Raw genomic sequence first — 15,160 nt, forward strand, 5'->3', positions numbered from 1 at the left:
CTTCCAAGTTTTTATCTGTAAAAATGTCAGAGTAAATCCCATGTCTGAAAATGGGGTGTCCAATTTTCAAAAATTCCCCCAAAATCAGAGGAGGCTTGGATTGGCTTGAGTCTTGGCATGCATGTGTATACATGCATGATGTGTCATGGTGCCAAATTTGAGGTTTCTAACTTTAACAGAAAAAAAGTTGTAGACTTTTTTGGATTTCAATGCAAGCCTATGGGGGGGGGAAGCGGAGCTTCTTCCGGATCCGGAGCTCCGCAGAGGAGCGGAGTGGACTATAGGCGGAGCAGGGTGGAGCGAAGTGGCCCGATCCGCAAATTGCGGATCTGGGAGAGAAGCGGATTGGGGGGGTCCGTGCACACGCCTAGTTTTATATCACCATGAATAATGTTTCAGCTGTGAAGCACACAACGTTTTTCTTGTCTATAGGAATAAAGGACCAAGTGCGCCTCCCTGAACTCCCTGTAGCAGACGTAGGATTGAAATGTTCATGATCAATCAAAATATTCTTAGAAAAAAATGGGGAAGAAGGATGGAAAGATATATACAAGCTTAAACTGCCGGCCCTTCTAGATCGAGCACCTTGAAAAACAATAGAGCATGAAAGAAAAGAAGATCGGACAGTGAAATACCACCTATATAATTCAGGTGGTCCAACTACCCCTTCCCCAGAGCTTGAGGCAGCTTATGAGAAGTAAAGCTGTAAAACCCAAAGGTGTAGAAAGTGGGAACGCCCCATTCCAAACAGAGCAGCGGTGTATGTGCAGGAGAATATTTCTGAAGAGAGAGTTCTTTCTTTTTTTCCGTAGGTGGCTGAGTATTTCACTGAAGGGGAAAGTGATCTCCAGGACGCAGGTCAAAGAGCTCTATCCAAGGAAGTCAAGCTGGAGGAGTCTGGGACTGTGGCCTATCTGGGTAAGAATTCTTTCTTTCTTTTTTCATTTATATACGGTCCATAGCTGAAGCTCTCCGGGCGGTTTACAAAAGTTAAAAACAGTAAACATTAAAAACAAATATACAAAGTTTAAAAACATAAAAAGCATAAAAACAACAGGATCCGTATAAAAACAGCTATTCTGGGTTCCATTAAAAAAAACCAACTCAGCTCATGCTGTTAAATGCCTGAGGGAAATGCCCAGTCATTTCATTTACCTTACTTGGTAAATGACAACGGACTGATTTTTTCTTCTTGGCCTTTGTAATTGGATTATTGGCATTCCTGCTGTCCAAGCTCTATTGATCTCTGGATGGCAAAGATGACTTGAGCAGCAGAGAGGGAGTGAACCTAGCCTCCTGTGGGAGGGATTTCCACAGCCTTGGAGCAGCCAACAAAAAGGTCCTAGCTCATATCACCAGCAATGACACCTCTGAAGGTGGTGGTCATGAAAGAAGGCTCTCTCTCTCCCCACTCTCTCTCTCTTTCGGATCTTAAAAACCAGGCAAGCTCGTATGAGACAAGGTGGTGTTTCAGGTAATAGCAAGGGCGGGGGGGGGGGGGAGAGAAAAAAGGAAAACCCCAATAGTGGTGCCAAAAAACCCAAATGCAGAGGGTTAGAACAAAGGATATAGCTTATTTAAAAACCAAAATCCGACACATTTTGGCTCCCTTTCCGTCACAATTAAAATCATATGTAAGAGATTCCACAGACTTCATTAAGAAACTTATGGAGTTGGGTAAAATTGACTCTAGTGATATAACGGTAACCTTGGATGTCACCTCTATATACGAATATACCACAAGAAGCCACAAGAAGTGGCACTGTCACTTTAGGGTCTCTCAGGCTTCCATTCTGTCCCATATTGTGTCAGAGGTGCAATGGGGTGTGGGGGTGGGGGGGCAGAAACACATAATTTCCGCAAAGTTGGAGAAATTGCATATTCCCCCCACCCTGCTGCCTGAATGGCGGCGTCCTTTAACGCTGCAGGGGCAAAGGACGCAACCCAGAGCTGTGCCTGAGCATTCTTGACGTCTCAGCAGCACTCGGGCATGGCTCTGCCCCAGTGCCTTGTGGGTCTGCCTGGGCCCGTGAGGGCTGAATACTGGGGTATCCACAGCCACCGCAGGCCCAGGCAGATTCTTACAACATCCTATATTGACTGTTCTGGGCTGGATGGACCGAGGGTCTGACTCAGTACAAGGCAGATTCCTATGTTCCTATCCTATCAGATATGAATTTATCTGATCAGCATCCTGAATGAGGGCAGTTTTGGCCGGTGGTTGGGCTTTCGACTACTCAGGCCTGTTGATTTTTCACAGCCTACGAAGGGGAGGGTAAACTCCAATCCCCAAGCGCAGGCCGCTGACCTGGTCGCAACCCCAGGGCGTGGTTGGCAGGCATAAGAGACAACCACCTGCCTGAAGCTAAGCAGGTCTTGGTCCGGTCAGGGCTTGGAGGGGAGACCACCTTGGAACCGCATGTAGGCCCCCGGGTTCCATAACGGAAGAAAGGCATGATCTAAATGCAATGAATAAATGTATTAATAATACGTGTATGATTCAGGTGAGATTGTAGCCCAGTGGCAATGCAGACGCTTTGCATGCAGGAGGTTCCTGGTTGATCTGTGGCATTTCCAGGGAAAAGGTCAGCTGGTGGGAAGGACCTTCTTGGTCCCAGTGCCTCCCAAGAGATGAGTCCGGGTGTGCGGATAGAGCAACAGGTGTATCCCCCACCCCAAAGGAGAATGCCTTAATATTCCCAAAGTTTTGAAGCACATTGCCTCGCTAGAAGGGGATAACACCCAATTGAAGGGGCAGTTCGGTACTGCGGAAGCCTTATCCTAGGAACATAGGAAGTTGCCCCATACTGAGTCAGACCATTGGTCCATCTAGCCCTGACTGGCAGCATTACTCCAGCGTTTCAGGCAACATCCTCCCCTTGCCCTCCTGGAGATGCCAGGGATTGAAGCCGGGAACTCCTGCGTTCTGGGCATGTGCTTCGTCACATGGAGACCAAGTATTCAAAAGGTAAACATGCTTTCAATTGGGAACTGGTTGCCATTTCAGCTTGAGCAGCAGTGTTGGTGCCGGACAGGCCACCGTGGCAAGCATCTCCCGGGGTCCCGGAGGACATTGGTATACAGCAACTTCCTCAAGCCAGGGACCCCATGCTACTGACGAACCCTGGCACCTTTTCACCAAGGGAGTATGGTGTTTCGCTAGTTCAGCGTCCAATTGGGCCGGTGGTGCATTGGCTTGGGGCATGCTGGCTGCGCTCCAGGCCAGTTAGCTCTGATGTAGAGAGTGAGGGGAGAGCGCTGGACTAGATGGACCCTCGGTCTGATCCAGGATGAGTCTTTTAAGTTCCTACAATGTGCAGGGGACCGAGAGAAGCGAAACCTGTGACCTCCACCTAAAGCTGTTGGCTCTTCATCACATTTAGCCTTTGGGCTGCTCTGCTGGGCTGCACCACACAGTGTATTCGTCTTCTGGGTGATAAACTGGGAACTCTCTGAAGTTTGTTTTTTGAGGCCTGTTTGGACAGTAGGGTCTCCCTCCGTCAGCTGCTGGAGCTAATTGAGGTCAGACCTTTGTCTGCAGGATGGTAGCCAGGGGCAGGTCTTTCATGTGGTGCCTGTTATATGCCAAGAGTGGGAGCTAAAATGCGTTTCTCGCCTCCATACAACAGCAGAGCTGATCGGAGACCTGGGGGCTTGGGACGCTCCGGATCCATTTGAGGCAGGATTTGCAGGAAGGGGGAGCCCCCCAGGCCCTCTGATGCCCCTAAGGGGAGTCAACACGACTCCTGACTCTGGCAGAGTGGGGCTCGCCCATGAAGGCAGGCTACTTGTCTGCAGGATAGGAATGACAGATTCCAGCACTTCCACATGTAGATCTAGGGAGGGGGTTAGTTACTTTATTTAATAAAGTAGCCCTAGTTTATCCCAATGTCCGGTGCCTGTGTTGTTACTGCTCGGTCCTTTCTCTGTCCACAAATCTAAACCGCACCAGGTAGTGATGTGCCCATGACAGCGGAACTATAGAACGTTCCTCCCCCACCCCCCAGTTCACCATTGTCCCATCCTACGCAAAGAGCCAGATGCAAAGTGTGCCCTGCTGAAGAAGTGGGGACACTGTTGAGGGGTGGGTCAGGCGACACACCATCATCATCCCTCCTCAGTCCCAAGGAGCCACCTTCAGATCCACGGGCTCGAAACCGGAAGTCTGTGGGACAGGGCAGCTGGGTATTGGAATGGAGTGATGATAGGCCACTGCGACTCATCGGCCTCTTGCCCCACAGATTTTCCTTGCTGCAACATGGAAAACCCTGGTGAACAAAGCGGAGAGGGATTTACTCCTCCAGTGTAATCCCCCCAGGCCTCCATGATACAGGCCAGATTGGCACATTTATCCAGGATCAAGCCTTGCAGGGCTGTTCTTTCCCATTCACAGACCTCGCTTTCTGCAGCAGCAGAACCTCCGACCCAGGGGGTCTGTCATGAGGGCTGCTCAGGCACTCTGATGGAGACCGCTTAGGAGCAACCGAAAGCCTGTAGCGTTCCACACCCATACTGAACAGTGGCCTCTGGACACCATATCTCCCTCTGCCTTTCTGTGGCTGCCCCTTGCGCCCCTCCAACACTCTGTGGCTTTTGAAAACACATCTCCCCTGCCCACAGGCAATAACAGTATGTCTAAGAATTCATTCTATACGTAAGATAGATGTATGGGCAGTCCCTTTGCTCCTCCGCTCTGCCCATTAGACCTTGCCCTCATTCAACCTCTTACTGGCTACCCCAAAGGGCCGACCTACTTTGGTACTCCACCTTAAGTTGCAACTTCATCCTAAAGCTGCCCACCTTTTGTGGCCCAGATGCAAGAAGCTGAAGCAACCTTTTGCACGAAGGAGAAGATCTTGCAAAGAGTGCAGGGTCAGAGGTCTGGGCCTGCAAAGAGACAATTGTTCTTTGGCCAGAAAAAGGCAGCAGAGAGGAAGCCTGAAGGTCAAGCTCACTAACCAATCTACTGGGGGGCAGGAGTCTCTTCTGTGTGCTCTCATAGTGAAGTAGATACTGGGCTTGATCACACTTGAGATCTATAGTTTCTTACTTGAACTCCTAAAAGATTTTTTTTCTCCCAAATGTAGGTGATGGGCAGCACAGTGAGACATATCAAGAGCAATCTGTGCTGTCTTTGAATACTACCCAGCATGAAGCAGGAAAAGGAATATTTCGGGGAAAACGGGGGCCAAAATATCACAGGCAAAACCTGACAATGAAGAAGGAATCCTCTGTTTTTCAGGATACTGACATTATTGAACTGCAGATGTCACAAGAAGATCAGAAAGAAAAAGAAAGTTACATTTGTGCTGCATGTGGGAAGATATTCAAAGATAATTCTAAATTGAATATACATTACAGAACACACACAGGGGAGAAACCTTATAACTGCATGGAGTGTGGAAAGAGCTTCTGCCAGAACTCAGCTCTTACTGTACATCAAAGAACGCACACAGGAGAGAAACCATATAAGTGCATGGAGTGTGGAAAGAGCTTCAGTGATAGCGGAACTCTTACGGTACATCAACAAACACACACAGGAGTGAAACCATATAAATGCATGGAATGTGGGAAGAGCTTCAGTCGTAGTGGAACTCTTACTGTACATCACCGAACACACACTGGAGTGAAACCATATAAATGCATGGAGTGTGGGAAGAGCTTCAGTCGTAGTGGAACACTTACTGTACATCAACAAACACACACAGGAGAGAAACCACGTAAGTGCATGGAGTGTGGAAAGAGCTTCAGTTGTAGTGGAACACTTACTGTACATCAACGAACACACACAGGAGAGAAACCATATAAATGCATGGAGTGCAGAAAGAGCTTCAGTTGTAGTGGAACACTTCATAGACATCATAAAACACACACAGGAGAGAAACCATGGAAGTGCATGGAGTGCGGAAAGAGCTTCAGTGATAGTGGAACTCTTACTGTACATCAACGAACACACACAGGAGTGAAACCATATAAGTGCATTGAGTGTGGAAAGAACTTCAGTGATAGTGGAACTCTTACTGTACATCAACGAACACACACAGGAGTGAAACCATATAAATGCATGGAGTGTGGAAAGAGCTTCAGTCGTAGTGGAACACTTACTGTACATCAACGAACACACACTGGAGTGAAACCATATAAATGCATGGAGTGTGGAAAGAGCTTCAGTTGTAGTGGAACACTTCATAAACATCATAAAACACACACAGGGGAGAAACCATATAAATGCATGGAGTGTGGAAAGAGCTTCAGTCAAAGTGCAGCACTAACTGTACATCAACGAACACACACACGAGAGAAACCATATAAGTGCATGGAGTGTGGAAAGAGCTTCAGGGATAGGGGAACTCTTACTGTACATCAACGAACACACACAGGAGTGAAACCTTATAAATGCATGGAGTGTGGAAAGAGCTTCAGTTGTAGTGGAAAACTTAATCAACATCATAAAACACACACAGGGGAGAAACCATATAAATGCATGGAGTGCGGAAAGAGCTTCAGTCGTAGTGGAACACTTACTGTACATCAACGAACACACACAGGAGAGAAACCATGTAAGTGCATGGAGTGTGGAAAGAGCTTCACTAGGAGATCACATCTTGCTGAACATCAACAAACTCACACAGGGAAGAAACCATACAAATGCATGGAGTGTGGAAATAGCTTCAGTTGTAGTAGAACACTTACTGTACATCAACGAACACACACAGGAATTAAACCATATAAGTGCATGGAGTGTGGAAAGAGCTTCAGTGATAGTGGAACTCTTACTGCACATCACCAAACACACACAGGGGTAAAGCCATATAATTGTAAGGAGTGTGGAAAGAGCTTCAGTCATAGTGGAACTCTTACTGTACATCACCGAACACACACAGGGGTAAAACCATATAAATGTATGGAGTGTGGAAAGAGCTTCAGTCATAGTGGAACTCTTACTGTACATCACCGAACACACACAGGCGTAAAACCATATAAGTGTAAGGAGTGTGGAAAGAGCTTCAGTCATAGTGGAACTCTTACTGTACATCACCGAACACACATAGAGGTAAAACCATATAAGTGCATGGAGTGTGGAAAGAGCTTCAGTAAAAGTGGAGCACTTACTGTACATCAACGAACACACAGAGGCAACAAACCATATAAATGCCTATATTGTGGCAAGTGCTTCAGTGATAGTGAAACCCTTACTAACCATCAACGAACTCACACAGGAAAGAAATCATATAAATGTATGGAATGAGGAAAGAGCTTCAGTCAAAGTGGAGGACTTACTGTACATCAACGAACACACACAGGAGAGAAACCATGTAAGTGCATGGAATGTGGAAAGAGCTTCACTAGGAGCTCACATCTTACAGAACATCACACACAGGGAAGAAACCATACAAATGCATGGAGTGTGGAAAGAGCTTCAGTTATAGTAGAACACTTACTATCCATCAAAGAACTCACACAGGAGAGAAACCATATAAGTGCATGGAGTGTGGAAAGAGCTTCAGTCATAGTGGACCTCTTACTGTACATCACCGAACACACACGGGTAAAACCATATAAGTTCATGGGTTGTGGAAAGATCTTCAGTTGTAGTGGAACACTTCATAAACATCATAAAACACACACAGGGGAGAAACCATATAAATGCATGGAGTGTTGAAAGATCTTCTGTCAAAGTGGAGCAGTTACTGTACATCAACGAACACACACACAACAAACCACATAAATACCTGGAGTGTGGAAAGGTCTTCAGTGATAGTGGAATCCTGACTATCCATCAATGAACTCACACATGAAAGAAACCATATAAATGTATGGACTGTGGAAAGACCTTCAGTCATAGTTTAGCACGTACTGTACATCAACGAACGCACACAGCTCAGAAACCATATAAATGCATGGAGTGTAGAAAGAGCTTCAGTAATAGTGGAACACTTACTGTACATCAACGAACACACACGGGTAAAACCGTATAAATGTTTGGAGTTTGGTAAGAGCTTCATTCTGGTTTCATAGCTTACTAGACATGAACAAACACACAGGGTAGAAACCATATAAGTGCATGGAGAGTAGAAAAAGCTTCACTGACAACTCAGAGCTTACTCAACATCAACGAACACACATGGGTGAAACCATATAAGTGCAGGAAGTGTGGAAAGAGCATCATTCATAGTGGAGCACTTACTGTACATCAACAAACACACACAGGGTCGAAACCATATAAATACATGGCATGTGGGAAGAGCTTCAGTAAAAGTGGAGCACTTGGTGTTCATCAAGAAACACACCCAGAGAAGTAACCTTATAAGTGCATGGAGTGTGGAAAGTGTTTCAGTCAGAGTGGATCACTTACTCAACATCAACGAATGCACACTGGTGAGAAACCATATCAATGCATGGAGTGTGGAAAGAGCTTCAGTCATAGTGGATCACTAGCTTAACATCAAAGATCCCACACAGGAGAAACCACATGAATGCATGAGGTGTGGAAAGAGCTTCAGTCGGATCTCAGGCCTTACTAGACTTAAAAGAATTCATGTGGGATCAACCTTATAAATGTCCAGAGTGGAAAGAACTTCAGTTGGAGCGTACATCTTAGTGCACATCAAAGAAGTCATGCAGGAGAAAAACCATATAAATGCATGGAATGTAGAAAACTTCAGTGTTAGTGGAGTACATACTGCACATCAATGAATACACACAGGCAGAAGTGTGGGAAGTGCTTCTGTGATAGTGGGACACTTATGTATAATATAAAGAATGCACACAGTGGTGAAACCATTTAAGTACATGGAATGTGGAAAGAGCTTTAGTCAGTATTCAAGCCTTACCTCTCATCAAAGAATTCACACAGGGAAGAAGCATATTAATGCATGGAGTGTGGAAAGAGGCTCAGTCAGAACTCAAATCTTACTGTACATCAAAGAACTCACAGTGGGAAGATACCATCTAAATGTCTGTAGATTTTAGATTTAAACAAAGCTGCTCATGTTTTCTTGATCTGTCCTCTGTTTCTTATTTCATATGTACAGGTCTGCCGTACATGACCTATTTTCCAGTTGGATTCTTTTGCTCCTTGAGTGCTAAAAGACTGATACTATAACATTGGAAAGATAAAAGCTACTGCAATGGATAGGAGACCTAACAATACTACCAACAATTTAAAGAGTGGTATAGAATATTGGTGTCTTTCACTATTGGACTTATATTGGTTTGTCTTTTCTAAAATTTATGTGTAATTTACCCCCTTTTCCATTTTTAAAGGAATGTTTTAATATTTGAAACAAGCTTTTAAAGTATGTACTTACACTTGCAGTTTTATTGTTTTGTTAAAACTTACAATAATTAATTTAAAGAAGCATGTTTGGACAGGGTAGAAGGAGGAGGGTAGGGAAGCGTTCGAGTTCTGGTTCTAAATGGAAGAAGAATTGTGTTGTTATAGAGTCATTAGAATACGCCTGGAACTGACAGTGTTACCGAAATACGGTGCTAGTTAAAAAAGTAAAGTGTATTTCTCTGCCTGCTGTTTGGTATGGATGAAAGAATGGATGACATTAAAAAATAGAAGAATGTTGGAATTGGAAGGATATGAACTGAGATTTGGGTGGCATGGTTACCTGTGGTATGACAAAGCAAAGGTGAATGTGGAATTTAACAATTTCTATGTAAGACGTGCTATTCTAAGAATATGGAATAAATATAAACCAAGATTTTGTCAGAAAACATCATTATGGATATCGATGCAAGAAGCTTTTAATAGAACAGACTTTACAAGTGTATAAATGGTTGACGTATAATGATGTATTAGTATGGTCGCAAGGCGAATATAAGTTTATAACAAGGGAAGAATTGTTAAATGAAGGTCATACATGTCAATGGTTTTCCTATGCACAAATTATGGAAATATTTAAAATAGACAAGACAAATTATGGATTTGAACAAATAAAATCTGAATTTGAAATATCATTGTGTACAAATGATGAACATTTTTTTGCAAAGATGTATAAATTGTTGTTAAGATGTGAGATGGAGGATGAACAAGTAAAGGATTGTATGATAAAAAGTTGGACACAGTATCCTAATGGAGGAATGGGAAAATATGTGGGGAAAGGATGTGCAAAGCTTCAGGAGCTATACTAGAGTGACCAGTTCCTGCAGCTTTAACTGTTGTGATGAAGAGGGAATTTCACCAGGTGCTGCATGCATACAAATGGCACCTGCTGAAATGCCCCTTTCAGTACAATTGTTAAAGAAAAAGGAGTCCTGCCCTCCTTTCCATATGGTCACTATAGTTAAAGGAATTATCTCACTGACAGGTGATTGAAGGAGGGGCTATGATTTCATAGCAGAGCAATTCCTCCAGGAATTTATCCAACCCCTCTTTTAAAGCCATCCAAATTGGTGGCCATCACTACATCTTGTGATAGTGAGTTCCGTAATTTAAGTATGTGCTGTGTGAAAAAGTACTTCCTTTTATTTGTCCTGGATCTCCCAACAATCAGTTTCATGGGATGACCCCATTGGGTTTTAGTATTTTGAAAGAGGGAGAAAAATGTCTCCCTGTCCACATTCTCCATACCATGCATAATTTTGTACACCTCTATCCTGTCTCCCCTTAGCCTCCTTTTTTTCCAAGTTAAACAATCCCAGTTGTTGTAACCTTCCCTCATAGGGGAGATGCTCCAGCCCCTTAATCATTTTAGTTGCCCCTTTCTGCACTTTTTCCAGCTTAATAACATCCTTTTTAGGTGTGGTAACCAGAACTGTACACAGGATTCCAAGTGTGGTCGCACCATAGATTTGTGTAAGGGCAGTACGATACCGGCCATTTTATTCTCAATTCCTTTTCTTATAATGCCTAACATGGAGTTAGGCATTATAAGATTGTACAGCACCATGTACATTGATGGTGCTATATAAATAATTAATAATAATAAATAATAATGGAGTTTGCCTTCTTTACAGCAGCCACACACAGGGGGACATTTTCATCAAGCTGTCCCCCACAATCCCAGGAACTCAAAACTTTCCTTCATTGTGGAGGTAAAAGGGTAGGGGAACCCTTTCTTGTTAATCTCTTTGATTTTAAAATTTAGGGGGCGGGAGTGAGAATTGGCCAGTTACTTCATACAGGCAAAAAGCACAACCTTCTCCTTGGTTGTCTGGTGGGCCTTTCGAGTACTAAGGTGGAGCGTGAGAAAGGGGCTGCCTGCTTGCCTGGGGGAAGCATTCATTTGTGGGTTTTTTCTATGTAAGGAGAAGAGACTGGTCTGTTAAGTGCTGCCCCCTGCAACCAGTGGTGGATTGGGGCTGTGCTGCTAACTGCTCCTCTGGGCAAGGATGGAGGAGCCAGGAAAGAGGCCGGCCAGCCTGAAGTCCTGTGCGCTGGTTGTTGCCTGAAAAGAGCAGGGAAGAAAAAGGACGTGCTCTCTCAAGGATTTCCAGCCTGGTTTAGGAGGGCTGGAGAGGAAGGGCAGAGGAAGAGAACCAGGGCAGGCTGCTGCTGCTGCTGCTGATCTCATGGTAAGAAATCAGGAGTGCACAATAAACAAGCGGGATGGTGTAAAAGCCAAAATGGAACAGGCCGGAACGACTCCTTTATATTAAAAAAAAAAAACATGCCAAAAACTGGCATGTGTTAGAAACACTTGAGAACAATATTTTAGGTCTAAAATCCTTGCAATATCATATCAATATTAACCCCATAACTCCCAGAATAACACCCAGAACAGCCACTTCTGAAGGACTGAAATCACTCAAACCCACCAGTCACACGTAACATCATGGCAGGGATGCAATAAGCATCAAAACATCCACGAAAACCACGTTCAGGTACCCATTCCGGGCCATAGTCCATTTTGCGCAAAACAGTCTGGAACGGCAGCTTCCAAGTGAGTCAACTCAACCAAACTCACCACTCGTACATTACCAGGTAAGACAGATATCATAATCTACAAAACTTCCACTGAACCTGTGCTCCATTCCGGGCCATAGTCCGTATTCTGCTAAACGAGCTGGAATGGCAGCTTCCAAGTGAGGTAAGTCAACCAAACTCACCATTCACGCATGACTAGATGGGAAAGCTATAATAACCTCTGAAACTTGCATGAAAGCCAGGTTCTGATACCAGTTCCAGGCCATAGTTCAAATTCCCAAAATTAGCTGGAAAAGAAAATGATGGGTGAGCAAAATGAGGCACAGTAAGCTAATCCGGCTTTTTATTCATAGCAAGGAAGTCGTGGCTGTGGCTGCTAAGTCAAGGCTCTCTGTGATGAAGTGACTTGTCCCATCTGCCTAGAGTATTACACAGATCCCGTGATCATTCTGGACTGTGGGCACAATTTCTGCCAAGCTTATCTGAGCCAGTACTGGGAGAAGTCGCACACAGAGGCCCCTTGCGCCTGCCCTCAGTGTAGAAAACGCTTCCAGCAGAGGAAGGAAAAGGAAAGGAACCTCTCGTGCAAGCACTGAGTCATTACTGACTCTTGGAGGGACGCCAGCATTCGCTGACGTTTTCTTGGCAGGCCTTATAGCAGGGTGGTTTGCCGTTGCCTTCCCCGGCCATTATTACCTTTCCCCCAGCTAACTGGGTACTCATTTTACCGACCTCGGGAGGATGGAAGGCTGAGTCGACCGGAGCCAGCTGCCTAAAACCAGCTTCAGCTGGGATCGAACTCAGGCCCTGCTTTACCGCTCTGCGCCACACGAGGCTATTCCAGCAGAGGAACGTGGTCCCAAATCGGCAGCTGGCGAACGAGGTGGGGGGGGGTGGGATGTTTGCCAAGCCGTGTGATTCTCTAGGGTGACCATATGAAAAGGGCTCCTGTATCTTTAACAGTGGTATTGAAAAGGGAAATGAGCTGAGTCGTCCTTCCTAGAGAGGCGGGAAATTTTCACAGCAGGGAAGCTAAGGCTGAGCTGAGCGCGCCTCCCTCGGCCTTCCGGGTGAGATTCTTCTGTGAGGAGAGGGGATTTGCATTAGTGGGAGGGGGGCAGAAAGCGGGAGACCCCTACCCCCACCCTCCCCATCTCGGAAAGGACACCCACCCCTCGGAATCATTGGAAGGGGGCTGAACCCTGCTGTCGTGCTGCGAAGTGGGCCCCAAAGGAGCCGCCTCTTTTCAATTGCATGAACCCCTTTGAAGCCCCCACCCCACCCCTGGGGCTCAATCCAGTCTCCCTGAGATCCGGAGAGGGAGGAGGGGAGGGGGAGTGCATAGGGGACGGCTGCTGTGGAGGGTGGAGAGGGGAAGACGGACCCCCCCTCTGCAGACCACGCAGAGTGGGTTGGTCTCGGAAGTAGGGCGCTTCCATTGCACGGTCTTCCTGCCGCTCCCACCGCCCATCGGGACCCTCTGCCGTCTCCCTGAAGCATTGCCTTGGAGCTGCCCTAGTGCCGATGGGGATCGGTGGGAGCTGCCGGAGGAGAGCCGTGTTTGATTTTCCCAGAGTTGCAGTGCCCAGGTCGGTTTCCCTTCGCTGGGAGAAACGGAGGGCTCATCTACACCAAGCAGGATATTAAACTATGAAAGCGGTATATAAAAGGCAGAAGCCACACTACTGCTTTATAGCGGTATTGAAGATAGGCGTGCGCAGCTCATTTCATTAGGATGTGCATTGAGTGGGGGGGGGGTTGGACTCGATGGCCTTATAGGCCCCTTCCAACTCTACTATTCTATGATTCTATGAAATGAGCTGCGCATGCCTATGCACCTAATCCATTGGAGTGGAGGAGAGGCCTAAGACATTTTGCTGCCTGAGGCAAAATGACACACACACCCTGGCTCATGTCGTGGTGCGTAAGCCAGTCAAGTCATTTTGGCACTAGAGGCTAGCGGACTAAAGCTTATTATGCTATTATCAATTTGTGAGTATTCTCGAAACCACAGGGTAGCTTTTCAACACAACAGAATCAGAGTCCCTGTGCTTCTCCAGATCTGTGCTCCTTTCTCTCGCAAGAGCAGACCCCTCCTGTCAAGGACAACTATGCACCCACCAGAGTCTGGCCTTGTGGATCATGCAACCGTCAGGTGCAGTCCAGAAAGATGCATTCAGAAGCGTCTGGGGATCCAGACACACGCTAGCAAGCCAAGTAATCATTCTTTTTAAAAGATTCCACACATGTGCCAAGGCCCACATTTTAAACCCACTTCAGGTGCAATGCTATGCATGTTTGGAAAGAAAAAGGTCGTGCAACTCTCAGCATGCTCCATACATATATTATCCTTTTCTATAGCAAAATGGTGTTTACTCCTAAGTAAGTGTGTTCAGCATCAGGGCAGCGGAGGGAAATCCTATTTTATTCTTTGAGTTATGCTAATATGACATGACGCATGTTTAAACAGAAAAAAAATCCTAAAAACTCCTTTGTATCCGGTCATGCTAGGCAGGGCTCCTGCCTCATGTTATATTAGCATAACTAAAGGAATAAAATAGGATTTCCCTCTGCTGCCCTATATATGTTTAGGGACACTAATCGTTGCTGTACTTAATACAATGTTTAAATGTGGGTTAAAAAAGGCCAGATGAAAAAAGGCCACTATTCTGCAGTGGCTTCATCTTTATCCCCTTCTCCTGCCTTTCTACACCCTCCCATCTATTTCAGGTGGAAATTCTATGCAAATTTACCTCAGAGTAAGTCCTGTTGTTCTTAGTGGGGCTTCCTTCTGAGTAGACATTCTTAGGCTTGGGCTTTTAAGGGGTCTTTCCCACGCCTTCCTGGGGACCCCAGAGAACAAACCAGGGATCTTCTGCATAAAAGCAGGCCCACAAGCACTGAGCCTCAGCCCGTCCATGGGAATGATGGGCTGGGTGAGGAAAAACAAACTGAAGCTGAATCCAGACAAGACGGAGGTGCTCGCTGTCAAAGGCCGCAACCTGGGTTTGGAGGTGTGTCAACCGGTTCTGGATGGGGTTACACTCCCCCTGAAAGACTGTGTTCGCAGCTTGGGGGTGCTTCTGGATCCGCCGCTCCAAATGACAGCCCAGATGGATGCAACACCCAGGAGTGCCTACTATCAGCTTCATAGAATCATAGACTAGCAGAGTGGGAAAGGGCCTACAAGGCCATCGAGTCCAACCCCCTGCTCAATGCAGGAATCCACCCTAAAGCATCCCTGACAGATGCTTGTCCAGCTGCCTCTTGAATGCCTCTAGT

The 15,160-nt window shown here is 45.9% G+C and overlaps 1 protein-coding gene across 1 annotated transcript in view; it reads left to right on the top strand.

Moving 5' to 3' along the window:
* Positions 1-383: 383 nt before the first annotated feature.
* LOC134395567 (zinc finger protein 420-like) overlaps positions 384-15,160 on the top strand; it is a 33,548-nt gene continuing 18,771 nt past the window's right edge. The window contains exons 1-4 of the mRNA XM_063121728.1: positions 384-476; positions 813-918; positions 2,579-2,661; positions 5,558-7,170. Of these exons, the coding sequence (XP_062977798.1) occupies positions 384-476; positions 813-918; positions 2,579-2,661; positions 5,558-7,170 (1,895 nt within the window). The remainder of the gene's footprint in view (positions 477-812; positions 919-2,578; positions 2,662-5,557; positions 7,171-15,160) is intronic.

Source organism: Elgaria multicarinata, chromosome 3, assembly GCF_023053635.1.
Source record: "Elgaria multicarinata webbii isolate HBS135686 ecotype San Diego chromosome 3, rElgMul1.1.pri, whole genome shotgun sequence".
Taxonomy (NCBI): domain Eukaryota; kingdom Metazoa; phylum Chordata; class Lepidosauria; order Squamata; family Anguidae; genus Elgaria; species Elgaria multicarinata.